Source organism: Catharus ustulatus, chromosome Z, assembly GCF_009819885.2.
Source record: "Catharus ustulatus isolate bCatUst1 chromosome Z, bCatUst1.pri.v2, whole genome shotgun sequence".
NCBI classification, from domain to species: Eukaryota; Metazoa; Chordata; class Aves; order Passeriformes; family Turdidae; genus Catharus; species Catharus ustulatus.
The window spans coordinates 12,586,490-12,603,354 of record NC_046262.2 but is presented as its reverse complement, the minus strand read 5'-3'; the positions used below and the strand labels follow the sequence as shown (position 1 = coordinate 12,603,354).

At 39.2% G+C, this 16,865-nt stretch overlaps 1 protein-coding gene across 3 annotated transcripts in view; it reads left to right on the top strand.

The window, feature by feature from the left end:
- The window catches only part of LIFR (LIF receptor subunit alpha), a 53,786-nt gene extending 37,535 nt beyond the window's left edge, over positions 1-16,251 (top strand). For all 3 annotated transcript variants that reach the window (XM_033085410.1, XM_033085411.2, XM_033085409.2), the window contains exons 14-20: positions 2,009-2,188; positions 3,771-3,872; positions 5,433-5,600; positions 6,234-6,395; positions 7,477-7,570; positions 8,110-8,188; positions 8,857-16,251. In XM_033085410.1, coding sequence (XP_032941301.1) covers positions 2,009-2,188; positions 3,771-3,872; positions 5,433-5,600; positions 6,234-6,395; positions 7,477-7,570; positions 8,110-8,188; positions 8,857-9,495 — 1,424 coding nt within the window. In that variant the 3' untranslated portion in view covers positions 9,496-16,251. The remainder of the gene's footprint in view (positions 1-2,008; positions 2,189-3,770; positions 3,873-5,432; positions 5,601-6,233; positions 6,396-7,476; positions 7,571-8,109; positions 8,189-8,856) is intronic.
- Positions 16,252-16,865: the final 614 nt, after the last annotated feature.

Sequence of the window (16,865 nt, the reverse complement as noted above, 5' to 3'; positions counted from 1 at the left end):
TCTGTCAGCCTTTCCGCGTGAGGGAGATGCTCCAGTTGCTTAAGCATCTTTGCTGCTCTCCACTGGACCCATATCAGGAGCTCCATGTTTCTCTTGTCCTGAGGAGCCCAGAAGTGAGTGCAGCACCAATGCTAATAGCTGGTAGTATATTCTTAGTCTGCTCTTTTGAGGGAAAAGTAATTTTATGGGACAGTTGATTTGAAATGCTTCTATAGCTCTCCTTCAGTAGAGGAAGAGTGAGGCTCTGGGAGTCAAAGAAGTCTCTGTAATAGGTTTGTGGTGTGGGATAGCTGATGGCAGCTAGAGCTTGGTATTCATTTTTAGCTTTCTCTTAGATGTCTGAGGTTCCCTTTGGTGTTACCCAACTTGTACTCGTTAAAGATTTGCTCCCAAGTTGGTATAGAAATTGAGTCACTGACTGGAGTCATAAAAGGTGACTCATTCAAAGAACTGGATGACATTTTTGCCCAGACATCCTTTCTGGCTGCTTCCTGTGTGTAGTCTGTAAGTGCTTTTAATGTCCATAAGAGAGCAGAGGGTCTGAAGTTGAAGATCTGCTGAGGTTTTCTGAAAACCGAAAACACAAACAAAGGATGCACTGCCATAATTAATTTGTCACTGTCTCTGAAAAGTGCTCTGTGAGTTGGGGCATGTAATCTGGCTGATCCAGCCTCCCCTACCACAGTAGTACTCTAGTACTAGCAGTTATTTGTTCTTCTAGTCTAGGTTGCAGCTATAAATACAGCAGAATGAGCAGTACTGCCCATGGTAAATTTCTAGTCATGTAGCTCAGAAAATAGGAGGAGTGTGGTGTATTTAGGTGTTTTTTAGACAGTGTGTGATTACTGTCAGTAAAAAACTCTTTTCTGTAAATAGAAAAATTAAATTCTGCTAATTAGAAAAATTATGTTTTCCAGCATCATAGAAATATAGTTTCACTGGATGCATAGTATTTTTTCTGGGGAAAATATCAAAGCCCTAGCAGAGTTGATTTGCTTTTTTTATTCATGTGTCTTTTTCTTGCCATGAACAAGCTACAAAAGAATTGTACACTTAACTGTATGTTAAGATTATTTAGAAATAGACAGTCCCTTGACATTTCACAGTGCATCTGTGAGAATAAAGTTTTCATAGCACTAATTTTTAAAAACTGTCCTTGCCCTTCAGCCTTCCATAGTTAATGGCTTTAATAAAATGAAATAATAGACTCAATGGGGAGCATAAAAGAGAACACTGAAAAAGGAAAACTGAAACCCTGAGATTGTTTTTGCAGATCTGTCATGGGGTCACCATTTTCTGTTGATGGCCTTTGGAAACCATCCCTTAGCTCTGCAGGGTCCCATCTGATGGACAGCCATGGAGGGCAGCTGCAGGAATCGGAAGTTGTTCCCAGATCTCATAGTTTCAAGGGCAGCTAAACCTTTGATAATCAGAAACAAGAAAAATAGATTAAAGGCAAAGCTTTTTTTTTTAATTGTTTTTTTCCTTTCTTGTATAATTTACCCTTGGTAGACTGAAGCCTCCATAAAGTTCACCAGGGACATGATAATTACTGTTGATTCTTCATGAAAAATGGTTGTCTATGCTTGGGCGAGTGACAGCAAGACACTTTGAAAGAAGCACAAAGCAAACCATTTGATGAAATGACAGCAGGAATTTATAGCTGGAGGCTCCTGCCAGATTGGTGTCAATTCATATTTGAACCTGACATCTGCTGTAATCCTTACCTTGAAAAAGTGCTTTTAAGCCAGTCCTGAGCTGCTGCATTTCTCGTCATCATACTTAAGGCTGGCTGAGGGATTTGCTGCAGGCTATGTCTGATTCTGAGCACTCCAGGAAGCTCGGCTGAGTGCACTGCTTCGAATTTTACAGTTCACTCGTGGCTCTCGTTCTTAGAAATGACTGCTGTTTATAAAGCCATTGTGCTGTGGCTGGAAGGCTTGCTTTCATCTTGGGCTATAGATAAGTGTCCACTCTTTGATGGATTTTTGTGTCATCTTTGTTGCAGACAATGTCACAACAGATCAGGCCGTGGCAGTGGGGAATGGAATTAATATTTCTTGGGATTCTTACCCCAACATGACATGTGGCTACATAGTAAAATGGTGCCATTCATCTGGGTCTGAACCCTGTAGTGTGGACTGGCAGAAATTTCCTTCAAATACAACAAGTGTAGTGATAAAATCTGGTAAGTCATAAATAATATCTTGTGAGTCTTTCTAGTTGAGCTCCTGAGCAGCAAGTGGAATAAAAGCACAAGAAGCTATACGTTGCAGATTGTTTGAATGCTGTGTACTTGTGTAAATAAATGAAATTCTTCTTGGTACTATGTATATTTTAATTTCTTACACAGTCTTGCCAAATCCAAATATCAGTCTTGACTTAACTTTTATGATCCTGTGTTTATTAACTGTTTTGAAATTACCTCTTCTAGCTGTACCCCACAATTTCCTAACTCAGCCTAATGCATAATGGTTAATCTAGAGTTTGGGGTTTTATTTGGATTCTAAGCATAAACAGTGCTGCTCAGGATGGGAGAAGACTAATCCGTTGTTTTTACATGAGGCAGATTTTTTTAAGTGTGACCTCCATGTGTTGGCGTGCTGTCAACTATTGAAATTTCCTGGAAAAGGGCACATTCCAGGTCTCTAGATGCTGGTGGGCAGATCAGGGAAATGAAATTCAGCTGTGGTGGGACCAGTAGCAGCAGAAGAGGAAAGAGAGAACCCATTAAAGATGTGGGATTTTTGTCTCTGCTGTCTGTAAGGATATATATTTACCTTGTAGAAGAATTTAGTATTAAAGTCTCCATTGAAGAAAACAACTTGGAACTGTGTACATAGGAAAGCTGAGGGGGAGTGAGACCTGGGAGGGTGGGGGCAATATGTTTTTCTGTCTGTAATTACAACACTTATCCAGGTTGTTTCCATTTCTGCTAGCTAGAGATTGCTCTTTTTTTTAAGCAGACAATACTGTGTCTGTCCAGTGATGCACTGCTTTACTCCTGAGCTCTTCATTGGGATGGTTCTTGCAGCATGTGGCCCCTATGTGAGTTATCCAGCTGTTGGGCTGGGCTCAAGCTGGCAAATCCAGCTCTGCACTTTGTCCTGCTAGGAGAATCTCTCTGGCTGGACCCGAACTCTTGCAAAAACCAGTTGACTTCTGTGTAGTTTCACAGTGATATCTTGTTTAGAAAAGGTCTAGAAAGCAGTCTACAGCCCTGACTTAAGAAAATCCCAGAAAGGGGTAAATTATTTACACATTATAGCATCAAATATCTGTGCTTCCACCAATGAACTGGGAAGCACAAGTTTGATGACTGTATTTTCTAAAGTCAGTTCAGGACTGAAGTTCATTGCTAAGTTGCTTCACTGTCACTTTTGAGAGTTTTCTGCAGTTTTTTGTACTGCTGCTGGAGTAAGCCTGGTTATTTCAAAATGAATTTGTGTTTCTGAGGAGGCAGGACCTACAGGAGGCTGCTGTGGGAGGAAAGGAAGGGGATTATTTCTGGTAACTTCAGTTTGTGTTTCCCAATGGAAAGGGCAATTTATGCAATTTGAGTAGCTTGTTTTGAATCCTCTTTGTTTAATACTAAGCTTTCTCTGGGAGCCAGATTTGGTTACTGCTTCTAAACCACATCTGGTGGCATAACTTTTGTAGAAATTATACTTTGTAATTTTTTAATACGTATTTATATGGCTGCATCATGTGAAGTCTAAAACTATCATTCTTCTCAAGTGAAATATTCTTACAGCAATTTTTTCTTGCAGCTCTGTTCAAACCTGGTGTGAGATACAACTTTTCTCTGTATGGCTGCAAATCCATGGGATATCAGTTGTTGAAAAACGTAACTGGGTATATGAAAGAGCTGCGTAAGTGCACTTTTATCATTCAGGATCTCTGCGAAGTCAACTAAGTTTGTGTCTATTTTTAGCTCAATATTGGTAGAAGAAGACTGAGACCAGAATCCCCATGCAGTACTCCTAATTTCTGTTCTATTCTGTTCTCTGTGTAAAACTGTGACACGTTTCTCCATCCACTTCCAGTTCCAAGCATATGCATAACCCTGTGTTCTCCAGCTTGTGTGGTGGCACAGAGTGTCACAGCAATTCACAGCCATAATTTGAACCACATGACCGTAGTCCCTTCTACACAAGAGGGGGCAACTTCTTTGATTTATCAAGGCCAAGTAAACTTGCAGGCATATTTGGTACAGCTCAACAAATGTAAAAAGTATCCATAACAATTCTGTTTTAAATCACTTTTTAGATCTAGAGCTCTAGATCCTAGAGCACAAACTACTTTGAGAATTGCACTTATATTTTGTCCCACACCAACCCTGTCTGGGTCACTGGTGTTTTGACTCAGTGCTGAGCTTTGCTGGCCTGAAGATGCGTTAGTGTCTGAATGCTTTCTTTTCCCAGGTGTCTGGACATGACTTTACTCTTTAACACCACAGCAGTATTGTAACTACAGAACCTATTTCACTTTGAAGTTTAATGTGTTTTCTGCTAAAATAGTTTGTCTAGTAAACTGAGCTGCTGACATAATCTGAGTCCTTGGGAATGATGTTGTTTATTTCATTGCTAAGGTTGAAGGTGAGGTTAAGGCAATTTTACAAGAAACTCAATTTTCAGCCATTTGTATCTCTGAAAAAATTCTGAAAGGTTTCCCAGAAGAGTTTTCCATGTGTGCTATGAACAAATCAGACAGAAGCTATAAAGTTATAAAGACCTTGAGAGACTAAAAATGCATTGAATGTGCAGAAGAAACTTAGGAACTGAGAAATGCACAAGAGCCTAGACTCGTTCTCAGACTTCAGATTTGCCTTTGGACAGATAACCATCAAGAGAAAAATGGATGCATTCTTAATCATGAGTTCAGCCCTGCTGGATCAAAGCCAAATATCAGACTAAGTCCTGATGTTATGCAGGACCGTATGCATTATCTGTTGTAACACTTTCAGTAGGCTTCAGGTATTGGATTAAGGACTTGCGTAAACTGCTCAGAGTCGTTCTTTTAAGGTGAGATGGTAGGAATGTGGGTTTAAGAAGCTATAAAGTCACAGAGTTAAAGCCTGTAAAAGCTAATACATATCCTGTGAATGTTTATACAGTCTTTTGGAGTTTGTTGCAGGAAGAATGATATTTACATGTATGGGTCTGTAAGAAGGCTGACCAAAGATTATTTTTTCTTCTAGCACCTCTCAGTAGCTAATACTACAGTAATTATTAACAATTAGTCAAACATAACTGTATTTTTGTAGCACCTCCTGCTAAATCTTTCACATGTACTTTACAGTGAGAAGTCATGCAGAAAAGATTGGAAAATGCCAGCTCCAAAATAAAACTGATGAAATATTTACATGGTTTCAGCATTTTATGATAAGGTAATCTCTTACTGGTTTTTTTGCTTCATAATTCTCCCTACAGCTCCAAAAACTGCACCAAATTTTATTGTTGAAGAAACTTCTTCAGATTCTATATTGGTAAAATGGGAAGACATTCCTATTGAAGAATGCCGAGGGTTTTTTAAAAGGATATCTTCTTTCCTTTGCAAAGGTGAAAAAGATGCTTTAAAGCCTAGACTTTCAGAATCAGGTATGTTAACTGTGTAGATTGCAACTTCCTTGCTTACATACATCTTTTTTTCTTTTTTAAAATTTAATTTCACTTCAATACAAAAGATGATTTTATAATAATTCAGTTGCATTACTCACTGTTATAATTGGCCCCTGGTATGTGACAATGACATTTAAAATAATCAGTTCCTTGTGTGATTAGCCTAATTGTTTTTTAACATAAAGCAAAAGTTGGAAAGCCCTGTGTCACTGGGGCTTAAAGTAAGGCAATGACTAAGTGGCAATGTGTCATGCTGACCTGTGCTCAGATACCCTGGGTAGATGAGGTGGGGAGGTTACATGGCTATATTTAATAGGGTATATTCTTCCAGTGCCTGTCCTGTCAGGACTGAAGCTTGACTCACATTCATAAGAGGACAAGCAGGAGGGTAAGGAAATTAAGTCAATCTGCAGCAGCAGCACCACACTCCTGTGCTGTTTAGAGCTGTGTAAGCAAGCAGCTTTGCTAGGTTCTTTATTTCAGTTTTCCGTTACATGGATTGTTCTTCTGGTTTCATCTGCTCACTTCAACAAACTTTTGCTAAAGCTGAGGTTGTCTTTTTGAGTAATTTCTTGCAAAGTTATGCTTTTCTTACTGCTTCCAAACAAACAGGGAATCCAGAGCTTAAAGTTAACAATATTACTGACTTAACAAAGAAGTCTATGAAAATACTTGATCTTCAAGGCAAAACGAGTTACCAGCTGGAACTACAAGCCTACACTGCTGGTGGGTTGAGCCCTCCAAACAGCCTCTATGTGGTGACAAAGGAGGACTGTAAGTTGATTTTCCCTGTTCAGATATATCCCTGCCTTTAGCATAGGGGCTGTACAATGTATATCCAGCTGAGCTTATTTTGTTGGTTTTTGGGTTTTTTTCTGGTCCTGTAGGTGGTTTGGGCCTACAGTCTAATTCTTCCCTTTATTTAGTTGGTTATTTATGAATACAGAAATTGGAATGGCTCAGAGTGAGGGAAAGATCCTTTCCTATTACAGCTACTTTGTAGTTCATGGTAGCATAGGCATAAAAAGTAACTTCTACCACTAAATATAATGGAGTCTGAGCTTAGTTTTCTCAGCCAGCCAATTGTTTTTGTCAGGTTTCCCATGAAAGATATCTGCTAATACATGGTGAGAAGAAAGACATTGTGGAAATATTTATCAGTTTCCAAGTTGTAAACAGATGCTTTTTCTGCTTTGAATTCAGTTTTATTGATCCCTCAACAGAAGCAAAACCAGAAAGATAATTATAAAAAAAAAAAAAAAGGAAAGAAAAGAGATTGGTTTTGGAGAATGAGAGGAAACAAGTATTTATTTCCTGTGAAAGACTAAATACTAGATACAACTAAAATACATGAGAAATCAAGCTTGAGGCATTTAATATCAATGGAAGAAGGCGGTGGGGATGTATTGGAGCTAGTATTGGAGCTAAACCCCATGGATTGTAAGCATTGTAAAACATATAAAAGACAATGCTGTTTATGCGCTTAGTTGTTGGCCTAGAAGAGCCCTTACCAGAAACTTGGCCAGCTCAGGTGGCATGAAAGTGCAATGCAAGTGCTTAGTGAGAACAGAATCACAGTAGCAATGAGTCTTGTGGTGCATATGAAGCCTTTTGTAATAAATAACCAGAGAGAAATATCTGCTGATTCCTGTAGTTGTCACTGAATCTGTCTGTGGATGGACTTTTGCCCTTCCAGCAAAGGGGAAGGGTGATTGTGTAGGTCACTGTTTGCAGACCACTGCACTAGCTGAGTTTAATGGAATAGTCTTTAATTGGGAGGAATTTTAGAAAAGGCATAAAACTTGCTGGTAACATTGGATATCTGTTTACTGTCTTTTCTTTTCTTATCCCCCAGCTGTAGGATTAATCATTGCAATTCTCATCCCTGTGGCAGTGGTGGTGCTGCTTGGAGTGTTGGCCAGCATCTTCTGCTACCGAAAGAGGGAATGGTAACTGCCTGCCTCGGGGTCTTATCTTTTCCTGGAAGTGTTTGTCTCAGTGCTAGGGTTTTCCATGATTTTAGTTACTCCTTGTTTTCTCTAAATACCCAAAGATGTTAGTGGGCTTTGTTTAAAGGTGGGTGGGTAGCAAAACACTGTGGAAGGTGAGGGAGAAACAATTGGAGAGAGGTCGAAGGGAAGAATGCAAAAAGCTTTTACAGGACCTGTCTTCCAGTGAGCACCATTTATAAATAGTTCCCAAATGGAAATAAGCTGGTGACATACTGTAATTTGTGTGCCCTCTACAAACAAAGACGGACATACCATCTTCAACTTTTAGTAAATGTGGCATATTAAATTCCCAACTTGAAAAAAAAAGGATTGCTGTTTTTTCCATTATACTCAGTGAAAGTTCAGCACACTAAATCTTTGCACCAGATGTCTTCAGTGTTCTGAATTAAAATAAAGCATCCTGACTCCTTTTGTGTATTCACAATCTGTTTCAGGCCTTGCTACCTTTATAATAGTTTATTCTTTCCTCTTTAAAGGATTAAAGAAACATTTTATCCAGAAATCCCGAATCCTGAGAACAGTAAGGCACTGCAGTTTCAGAGGAACATCTGTGAGGTAACCCTTATTTTAAATGTAGTATTTTAAGCCTCTGAAAAATAAAACAGTTGGAGAATTCTTTTGCAAACTTTGACTCATCTGTTCCAATTGTAGGAAAAAACTCTGTGGCGGGGGAAACAAGCCAATTTACTGAGTAACTTCTGTCAGGTGCCATCTAGAGCTTTGTAGTTATTAATGTATTTACTTGCAGTGTTTGAACTAGGAAAGGGGTGCTGTATTTGTCTTCTTCCAGCTAATGAGAAGTGTTAGTACCTGATAACAATATGGGAGTAACACACCTATCTTTGTCAAAGTGTTAGAAGAAGCAGAAGGTAAGGAGATCTGCTGTATCACATCCTCCTGGTAGATGGATGACAGGCATAATATTTAAACAGTCTTCTGAAATGGGTTGTACGAAGACGAGATTTGGGGAGAGTTCTTGTACACCTACTACAAGATCTCAAGTCTATTTAATTTGCATAAAATACTTCAAACATTAACAGGAATGTGAGCCAGAAAATTATAAACGCTGGTTTTTGGGGCTTTTTTGCTGTGTTGCATTAGTGGCCCTGGGATGAAAACCATCCACCAGCCACCAAAGTGCTGTAATTTGGGCAAGTCGTTGCTTTCCGGTTTTCTGTATCTTTTAGCTTAGTGTCTCCCCCTTCTCCTTTTTCTCATTTCAGGGTAATAAGACACTTAAAACACTGGAAATGAATCCATGCACCCCTAACAGTGTTGAAGTGGTGGAAACACAGTCTACAGCTCCAAAAATTGAAGACACGGAGATGATGTCCCCAGCAGCAGAGACCACTGTGCCTGAAGATGGCTCCGAATCAGAAATGGAGAACCATGTTGTTGTGTCCTACTGCCCCCCTATCATTGAAGAGGAGATCTCAAACCCCCCTACAGATGAGCCTGGGGGGTCATCTCAGGTGGTTTACATTGACATCCAGTCAATGTATCAGCCTCAAATTAAACCAGAGGAGGAACCAGAAATAGACTTAGTGACTACAGCAGGCTATAAGCCACAAATGCAGCTGTCTATCAGTGCTCTGAAAATAGAGGGTCATTCACCTGTGGAGGAAGAATTGGATAAAACTGCAGGTTACAGACCTCAAGCAAACACAAATGCCTGGAACATGGGCACTCCAGACTCTCCTGGATCTGTTGAAAGCAACAATGAAAACGCATCTTTTGGGAGCCCATGTTCAATTAATTCCCGACAGTTTCTGCTTCCCCCAAAAGATGATGAAGACTCTCCTAAACCCATTAACACTGCGTGGTCCTTCACACACTTTTTTCAGAACAAACCAAATGATTAACAGTGAGTCCTCACTGCATGTGAACCTGCCTTCTGAATAAGCTTTTATTCCTGATGTTGTAAAAAAAGGAAGAAGAAAAGTGCAAAAGGCATGAATTATTCTTGGAGACAGTCAGCAGAAGTTCTAGTGAGCTGAATGTTACCATGTTTAAGTTAGTCGAAGTGTTAATATTCCATTGTAATAGAGGCTGAGAGGCCAAAATTATAGCAATTTAGTTATTACTTTAGTAAAATATATTGGATGTAAGGGGTTTTGAATTTACCACCCCTGCTAATTATAGTCAAAGAACTCTGCCTACCTTTACATAGTGCTCCAAGATTAACATGGTCTCATGCAATTTTTGACTTGGAAAGATTGCTTTGCTTTGTTGTAGTTGTTCTCAACCGTGCAGACTCAAATGATGCAGGGCCAACAGATTTCCTTACTGAAGGTTTAATTTATAGCAAATCTCAGCCTAGGGCATGGAAAAAATATGGTGGGAAACTGCTGAGATCTTTTACCTAGTTATAAACAAAGAACAAACAAGAGTGCTGGTTTTTTTCTACTCCTGTATGGAAGGTTATTGTCACTGTTTAAGACTTACAAAGCAATGGCCATTCAAATCTGTTGCTTTTGAACTAGACACTAATTTCTGTACCTACTGTACAATGTTTATTAAATGTTTGACTCAGGGGTACAAACTTGGGGAAAAGAAGTGTAACACTGATTGAAACCTCAACAAGAACTGCATAAAGTGTAAAACTTCATTTTTAAAAAAAATCTTAGAATGCTCTATATTTTTTCTATCTTTTGGTTAAAGGGTTAATCTTTCCTAATGTCTTGCACTAATACATTTTGTATTTCATAGCTTCTGCTCCAGATCTCCTGCTTTGAAGTGGTACAGTAGTCCATTCACCCTCAGTATTCAGCAGTCTTTGCACTATGCAGTAATGTAAGCCATGGGGAAATCTCTGTCTACTCACCTTAGCTGCTGAAGTGGTTTGGCACATGAAATTAGAGGTAGTGGGACTAGTTCCTTGAGAAGATACTGCTCTTTGGATGGTCTTTATTATATTAGCTTTGTATTACCTGCTGCCTGGCTGATCTTTGGTGTCTACTCAACAGGACCTTCTGTACAAATCCTACCTGGGAGTACAAGGTAGGATTTCTCTAGTGGCAGGGAGAAACCCAGGGAGGTTTTAGTGCCGCTAATTCTACCTCTCCTTTACCAGATATGTGATGCAAAGAAAACTTAAATGATGTACATTTGTGTGCTTAAAGGAGTATTTAGAACAATCATCTTTTAAAATGCTTTTCTCATGTGCATCTCTAGACAACTGTAACTGTAACGTTTCACTGTGTAAATTTCAGGCTGTGGCATACATGAATTTCACTAGCTCACAGGAGAAACTTTCAAGAAATTTACCTGTTTCTTGATGTAAAACTGTGGGAAGGCAGCAGATGTTAAAAGAGCTTGATCAAAAAGGATCTCCGTAAAGTCATAACCAATTTTTTTTTAATCTGCATTTCCTTATATACTTTGTGTTTTGTTTAGGGTTTGGTTTTGGGGTTTTTGGGTTTTTTTTAATAAATAAGACATGGGAATTGTTTTGTGAACAAAACAGATAAGGAATTGGTTAGGCTGCTAATTGTAAAGGTGTGAAAGTAGACCGGGAGGATGACTTAGCTTGACAGACATTTGGTCTCCAACTACATGATCTGGCCATGAAAATTAAAACCAAGCATAAGGTTAAACCTAATCACAGCAATGGGTGATCAGTTCAGAAGCTGGCATGTCTCTACCACCTCCATTGAATGAAAGTGTAAAGGTATTTCAAAACTGATAAAAAGGCAAAGCACTAAATAGTTAGCATGATAGGTAACAACTTTCTATGTGTGTTCCTCCTGGAAGAGTGAACTGTGAAGAAGCGAAAAACAGATTAGTCTGCAGCCTGACAGAATGCAAGGTGTCTCTGAAAGAACAGAATGTGCACATAGGATTAATGTGTTGAGTCTTTGAATTAGCAGGGCTGCGTGTGAAAACACAGGCAGTGCAAAGAGCTGACATCGCTTTGTGACCAGGCATCAGCACAAGGGAAGTGTCATAGCCTATTACTTAGAACATTTAACTAACACATGAAAGGAAGCAGTTAAGCCCTTTGTGACTGATAGCAGGGAGGAGGCTGAATCCTAATAGTAACAACTGTTTTTCATAATAATTCTTAGAGGATTTCTTTTCACTAGTGTAGATTTGGCTTAATGTGACCATCTCCTAAGTGAATTTTAGCTTGTACTGCTATTTGCTCTTAATTGAAAGCAGATGATGTCATGGACAGTGTGTATGGGTAGTGGTTTGGGGTTTTTTTATAGAGCAGTTTTTCAGTGCAGAGGAGCAATCAGTATTGTATGGTGATCCAAATGAAAAAAACCCACTTCTGTAGCAGAAGAGTTGACCATGAAGAATAACTGTGCTTTTCATATGGCTGTGTATTGCAAGAAACGAAACCAAACTGCAGTTTGAGAGTACTACCAATTTTTAGTTTGGAGACAAAATTTAATTTGTTTTGGAAATCATGGCAGCTGCATAGAACACAGAGCTCACAGGAAGCAGTTAGGACCATTCTCAGTGTTCACATGGTGAATCACACATAAGCATCACATACTCAGGTTTCCCACTGTGCTACTCTTCCTATTCAGTAAAGACAACAACATTTTAAATTGCGTCATTTCTTAGTGATTAGGTAAGAAAAGCTCCACAAATACATGTCCTGCCTCAATGTTGATGTTATAAACTCTCTCTTTTCTAATCATTAATCTCTCTTTTATTCCCTTTTTTTAAAAATTCTTGGCTATATACCTGGTGTTCTGACTTTCAGGATGCAGGGCAGAGAGGTGCTGTTCACAGCAGTGGCTTCAGTAACAGAAGAGTGAGGCAGATGTGAGAGAGGCACAAGGCTTGTGCAGTATCTGTAGCATCATTGTTGCTTACTGCTGATAATCCAGTAAGCAGTTGTCATTCCAACACTTGAGAGTTCAGCTGCTTCACCTCTGCGGTTTCCTTTGAGCCTGTCCAGTGCTGCCTTTCAAATGCCTGTCTCAGATCTTCAGCAGTGAATTCAGATGCATAGGGAGAGGTGGTGTGCTGATGTTGTGATCAGGCACCCCTAGGTGCATGGAGCAGTAGGGGTGAATGACAAGGACAGTCAGGGAACAGACTTGCTTTCTGAGCCCAAGTGCCATGTTAAAACAGTGAAGCATCTTTATGAATGTCTTTGAACCACTCTTCCAAAGCATGGTGCTCTTTCATAGCCTCTAAATGCTTTGATAACAATTGTAAGCTTCAGAGGGGATCAGATTCTTTGTACTAGTGCCTTCTAGTTACCTGATGAACTTCTTTGGTCAAATTTTTTTCTGAAAAATATCTTAGGAATCCTAAATTTTAAACTACATTTCCGTATCATCATTTTGTGAAAGATCTTATCCTTCATTGGGCATTATTTTTAGTTCTTTTGGCTTTTTATTTCATTTTTTAGAAGAGTAGAAAGTTCAGCTTTTAAAAAAAAATTAAAAAGAACCAAACAAAAAAACAAAACCCAACAGCTACCAGAAGGGATATGACCAGAAGGGATTGGGTCCAAGTCACTGTCATGCCTAACTCAGTGCTTCAGTCCTCCAGGTTCAGTGTTCAGAGATGTAGGGTGTTAATGCCAAGCAGTTGCTTTCTGAAGAAAGTCATCAGTTCTGCTGCTTTTTGTTTTTGAGCCGTGCCTGCCATATGTGACAATTTAAGTTTTGCAATGGGTTTTTGTACTGTTCACTGTATGTATGGAACATCAGTCACATTTGATGTATCATTGTGCACTCTCCTATTTGACACATTCATTATTTTTGTTTTTCTGATGTGCACGAAATCTGGGATCTCAGGCTTGTGTGTTAGATTTTGGGATGGTAGATCTGTATGTGATATACCTCACAGAACTACTGGTTTCTATATGAGCAAAATAGTAAGACAGTATTACAGGCAGGCAGTGAATTACTTCCCCTGCTATGCAGTGGCTGTATAGGCAGACCTAGAACCCAATAACTGTCATTTGCTGTCTTTATTATCTCTGGTTGCTGCTTTCATGGATAAACCATTTCCAAAGGGAACCAGTCACTGTGTTATGCATCATGGCACAATTGGCAGATGTGCCCTGTTTCTTCATCTTTGGTTTATGTGGGGGACCAGAACTTTGCTTTGCTAGGAACGTGGCAGCAGCACACTCCTGCTGACCTCGAGCTTTAGGCTGCTCTGAAGAGGCATTTTCAAGCCACCTTTTTTGTTGCTGATAGGTTCAGCTGGGTAAAGCTTAGTGCTGTGGTGTTTCCTGTGGTCATGTACTCCAGGACACTCAGTTGGACATGCATAGGAGCAAAAATGAAAGCCGTTGGGTGCACTGGAGAGAGAAAGTGTTTAGACATCATTCTGAAAAGGCAGTGATAAATTCTGTGCTTTATTTTAAAATAAATACTGCTTTGTAAATAGAACACTTGTATCCCTACAAGTAGATAGAAATATAGTAAAAGAATTTGAAATATATAAGAAAAATGTAACATTTAGAGAACAAGATTGTTAACAAGGCTCAGTGTACCATAAATCTATGAAGAGCTTCCTATGTAAATAGCATCTTCTGTTCTGCCAGACTTCGATGAAGACTTCAGTGCAAATGACATTTAATATTTATAATACCGAGTCCTAACTCTTTATGCACCCAAGTGCTTCCATCATCATGTGTCTAGGTGCGTATGGCAGAGGAAGTCAGCTTGCAATTGCCAAAGTGATTTTTTTTGAGTCCTGTACATGAATATATGCCTTCTGAGACAGTTTTGTCCAGAGGAAGCATCTGCCATCTTGTGCTTCTCCCAACACACTTTGCAACACCTGTGGTGCTGCGCATTAAGTGGTGCCCTGTGTGGCCAATGCTCAAGGATACTGTTGGCAGGTCACAATATTTGTTGGTTTTTTCCCTTGCCTTATCCTTAGCCAGCCTGGAAACACAGTCTCAGACCCCAAATTCTAGACAAGGATTCAGAAATATTGGCGTTTTTAATTCCCTTATGTTTAAAACTGTCTTAGATATCTCATTAGGAGCTGGAAAATAGTTTCTTCCACCAGTTTTCTTTCCCCTCCCCCATTTATATAACTCTGGATTTTCCCCAGTGTTTCTAAGATAGCCAGTGTTTGTTTCCTTTTTGCATGTTATACAAATAAACCTCAGATGATACTGGCAGGCTTTCTGTAACTTTATAAGTTATCCCAGGGTGCGTGACAATACTCCCCCACAAAAAGATCTATTAATTCCTTCTGCTTTTACAACTGAAAAAAAATACCTCCAGAGGACTTTAGGGTTTTGGAGGGCAGGGGATAAGTATCCCCATGAGCTGGTGTAGTGGCAGGGTGTTTCATAAGAGAATGGGGTTAATCCCTCTCCAGTCTCACCCTCTTATAGCAACAGCACTGTCCAGGTGACTTTGTGGTGCACTAAGCAGATGAAATCCTTGTTCTTCAACATGGACCTAACAAAATCTCTAGGACAGTCCCAAATCTGCATTTTGACTGAAAGCAAGCTTCAGTGGAGGTGTATGCACAGCTTCACTATAAGGTTCAATATGTTTGCAACTCACTGGATCTCATGTGGTGCAAAAGGTAATGAGTAAAACTAACCCAGGAACAAAGCAAAAAGTGAAATTTTCTCATTTTCATTACTTGGATTTTAAAAAATTAAAAAATAAATAACTCAAACAGGGCAAAGTAAAATAGAAAGATCACATTATTTAGTAGTAATACAATAAAAGAAAGAATCCTTGAACATCACTCTGTCAGTGTTTTCTTAATGTGGTTCAAGATTGGCTTTGGATGAGCAACATTTCACTTTTGATAGCATGTCAAAAGTTTGTAAAGCTGGGGATAACAAAAAGAGAAGACAACTAAACCAACTCATGTCTGAAATCATACTTGAAGGTAACAGTAATTTGAACTTTGAGCCTGTTATGGCACACAAATCAGAACTGGTGGAATCATACAGGTCACCTGAAAAAACACACAACATTGTACTATAATGCTGTAACTTTAAAACATATACTGTGAATAGGTTCAATTTTTTTTTAGCTCTTTTTATACCATATTTTTTACAGCATAAAATAATTTGCTTAGAGATGTTTTTTATGTTCTGTTTTTATGAAGATTTTAATGGATTTTTGTTTAATACTAATGAAAGTATTGTTTGCCAGTTTAACATAGTCATCTATAGAAGTTCTGAGAATAAATCAGTAAATTGAGCTGAAAAAATAGTACACACTAAATCTAATAAGTCATTCAACATAGTTTTGTTGCTGAATGATACTGAAATTTTCCAGCTTCCAAATCTGCTATTGAAAAATTACTTCTTTCATGATATTAGCAAAATCATCACAAGGCACTTTAATGAAGCTGTAGCATGCCAAGTAAAATACTGATTCAACAAAGTGTATCAATATGAAAATTTATCGTCTAAGCGGTTAAACAAATGCATGCTTAAAAAAGGAAGCATGGGATCATGTTGGGGATATAATATTTCAGTGTGGCAGTTGACATTTAAGACTAACCTAAGATACAACTTTGCATACATTTTAAACCTAGTTTGCTTGCTTGATGTAACTCCTGTTGTATTGCTTGGGTGTCTAAAAGTAAGCATGTGTTTAACAATTTTGCCATAGTATTGCCATGAAATTTAATAAATATATTTTCTTACACTCTTACATGTCTTCATATTCTTTGCTTTCCTATTTATTTTCTAAGAGTTAAATTCTACTCATGCCCCAGTACAAACAGAATTATTTGAATTTTGTGCCAGAGTAAATAACCACAGGATCTAGCAAGCAGAGCCTTGGCTTCCAGATATGCAGAGTGGGTGATAACAGATCCTCCCCGAGCACCTTCTCAGCACACCAGACCCCAGCGTGTCCAAGGCCCACTGAAGCCCTCCTGTTCTTGCTGTACAGTGATAGGAAAAAGTCCAGGTCACTTACCCACGTCCTCCTTGGCTTGTGACTCTAGCATAGCTGGGGTTTGATATGTGATCCCCCTCTACTCCTGGGCTGAGAGTGCGCAGGCATCAGCCCTGCAGACTCTGCACGGGTGACATCCCTGTGCTGGGATGAAGGGTGTGGTGGCAGGATGGAGAGGCCCAGGTACTGTGGGGCTGATTTGGGGGCACAGGAGACTTTCTCAGCATGTTTTAGTGATGAACAGCTAATATGGTTTTGTAACGTGGGCCTTATGTTTGAGGCCATTTGTATCTTGTCATTTGGTGTGACAGCCAAAGAGTTTTGTGGTTCATCTAACCCACAGAACCTTTAGTTGTGAATGACAC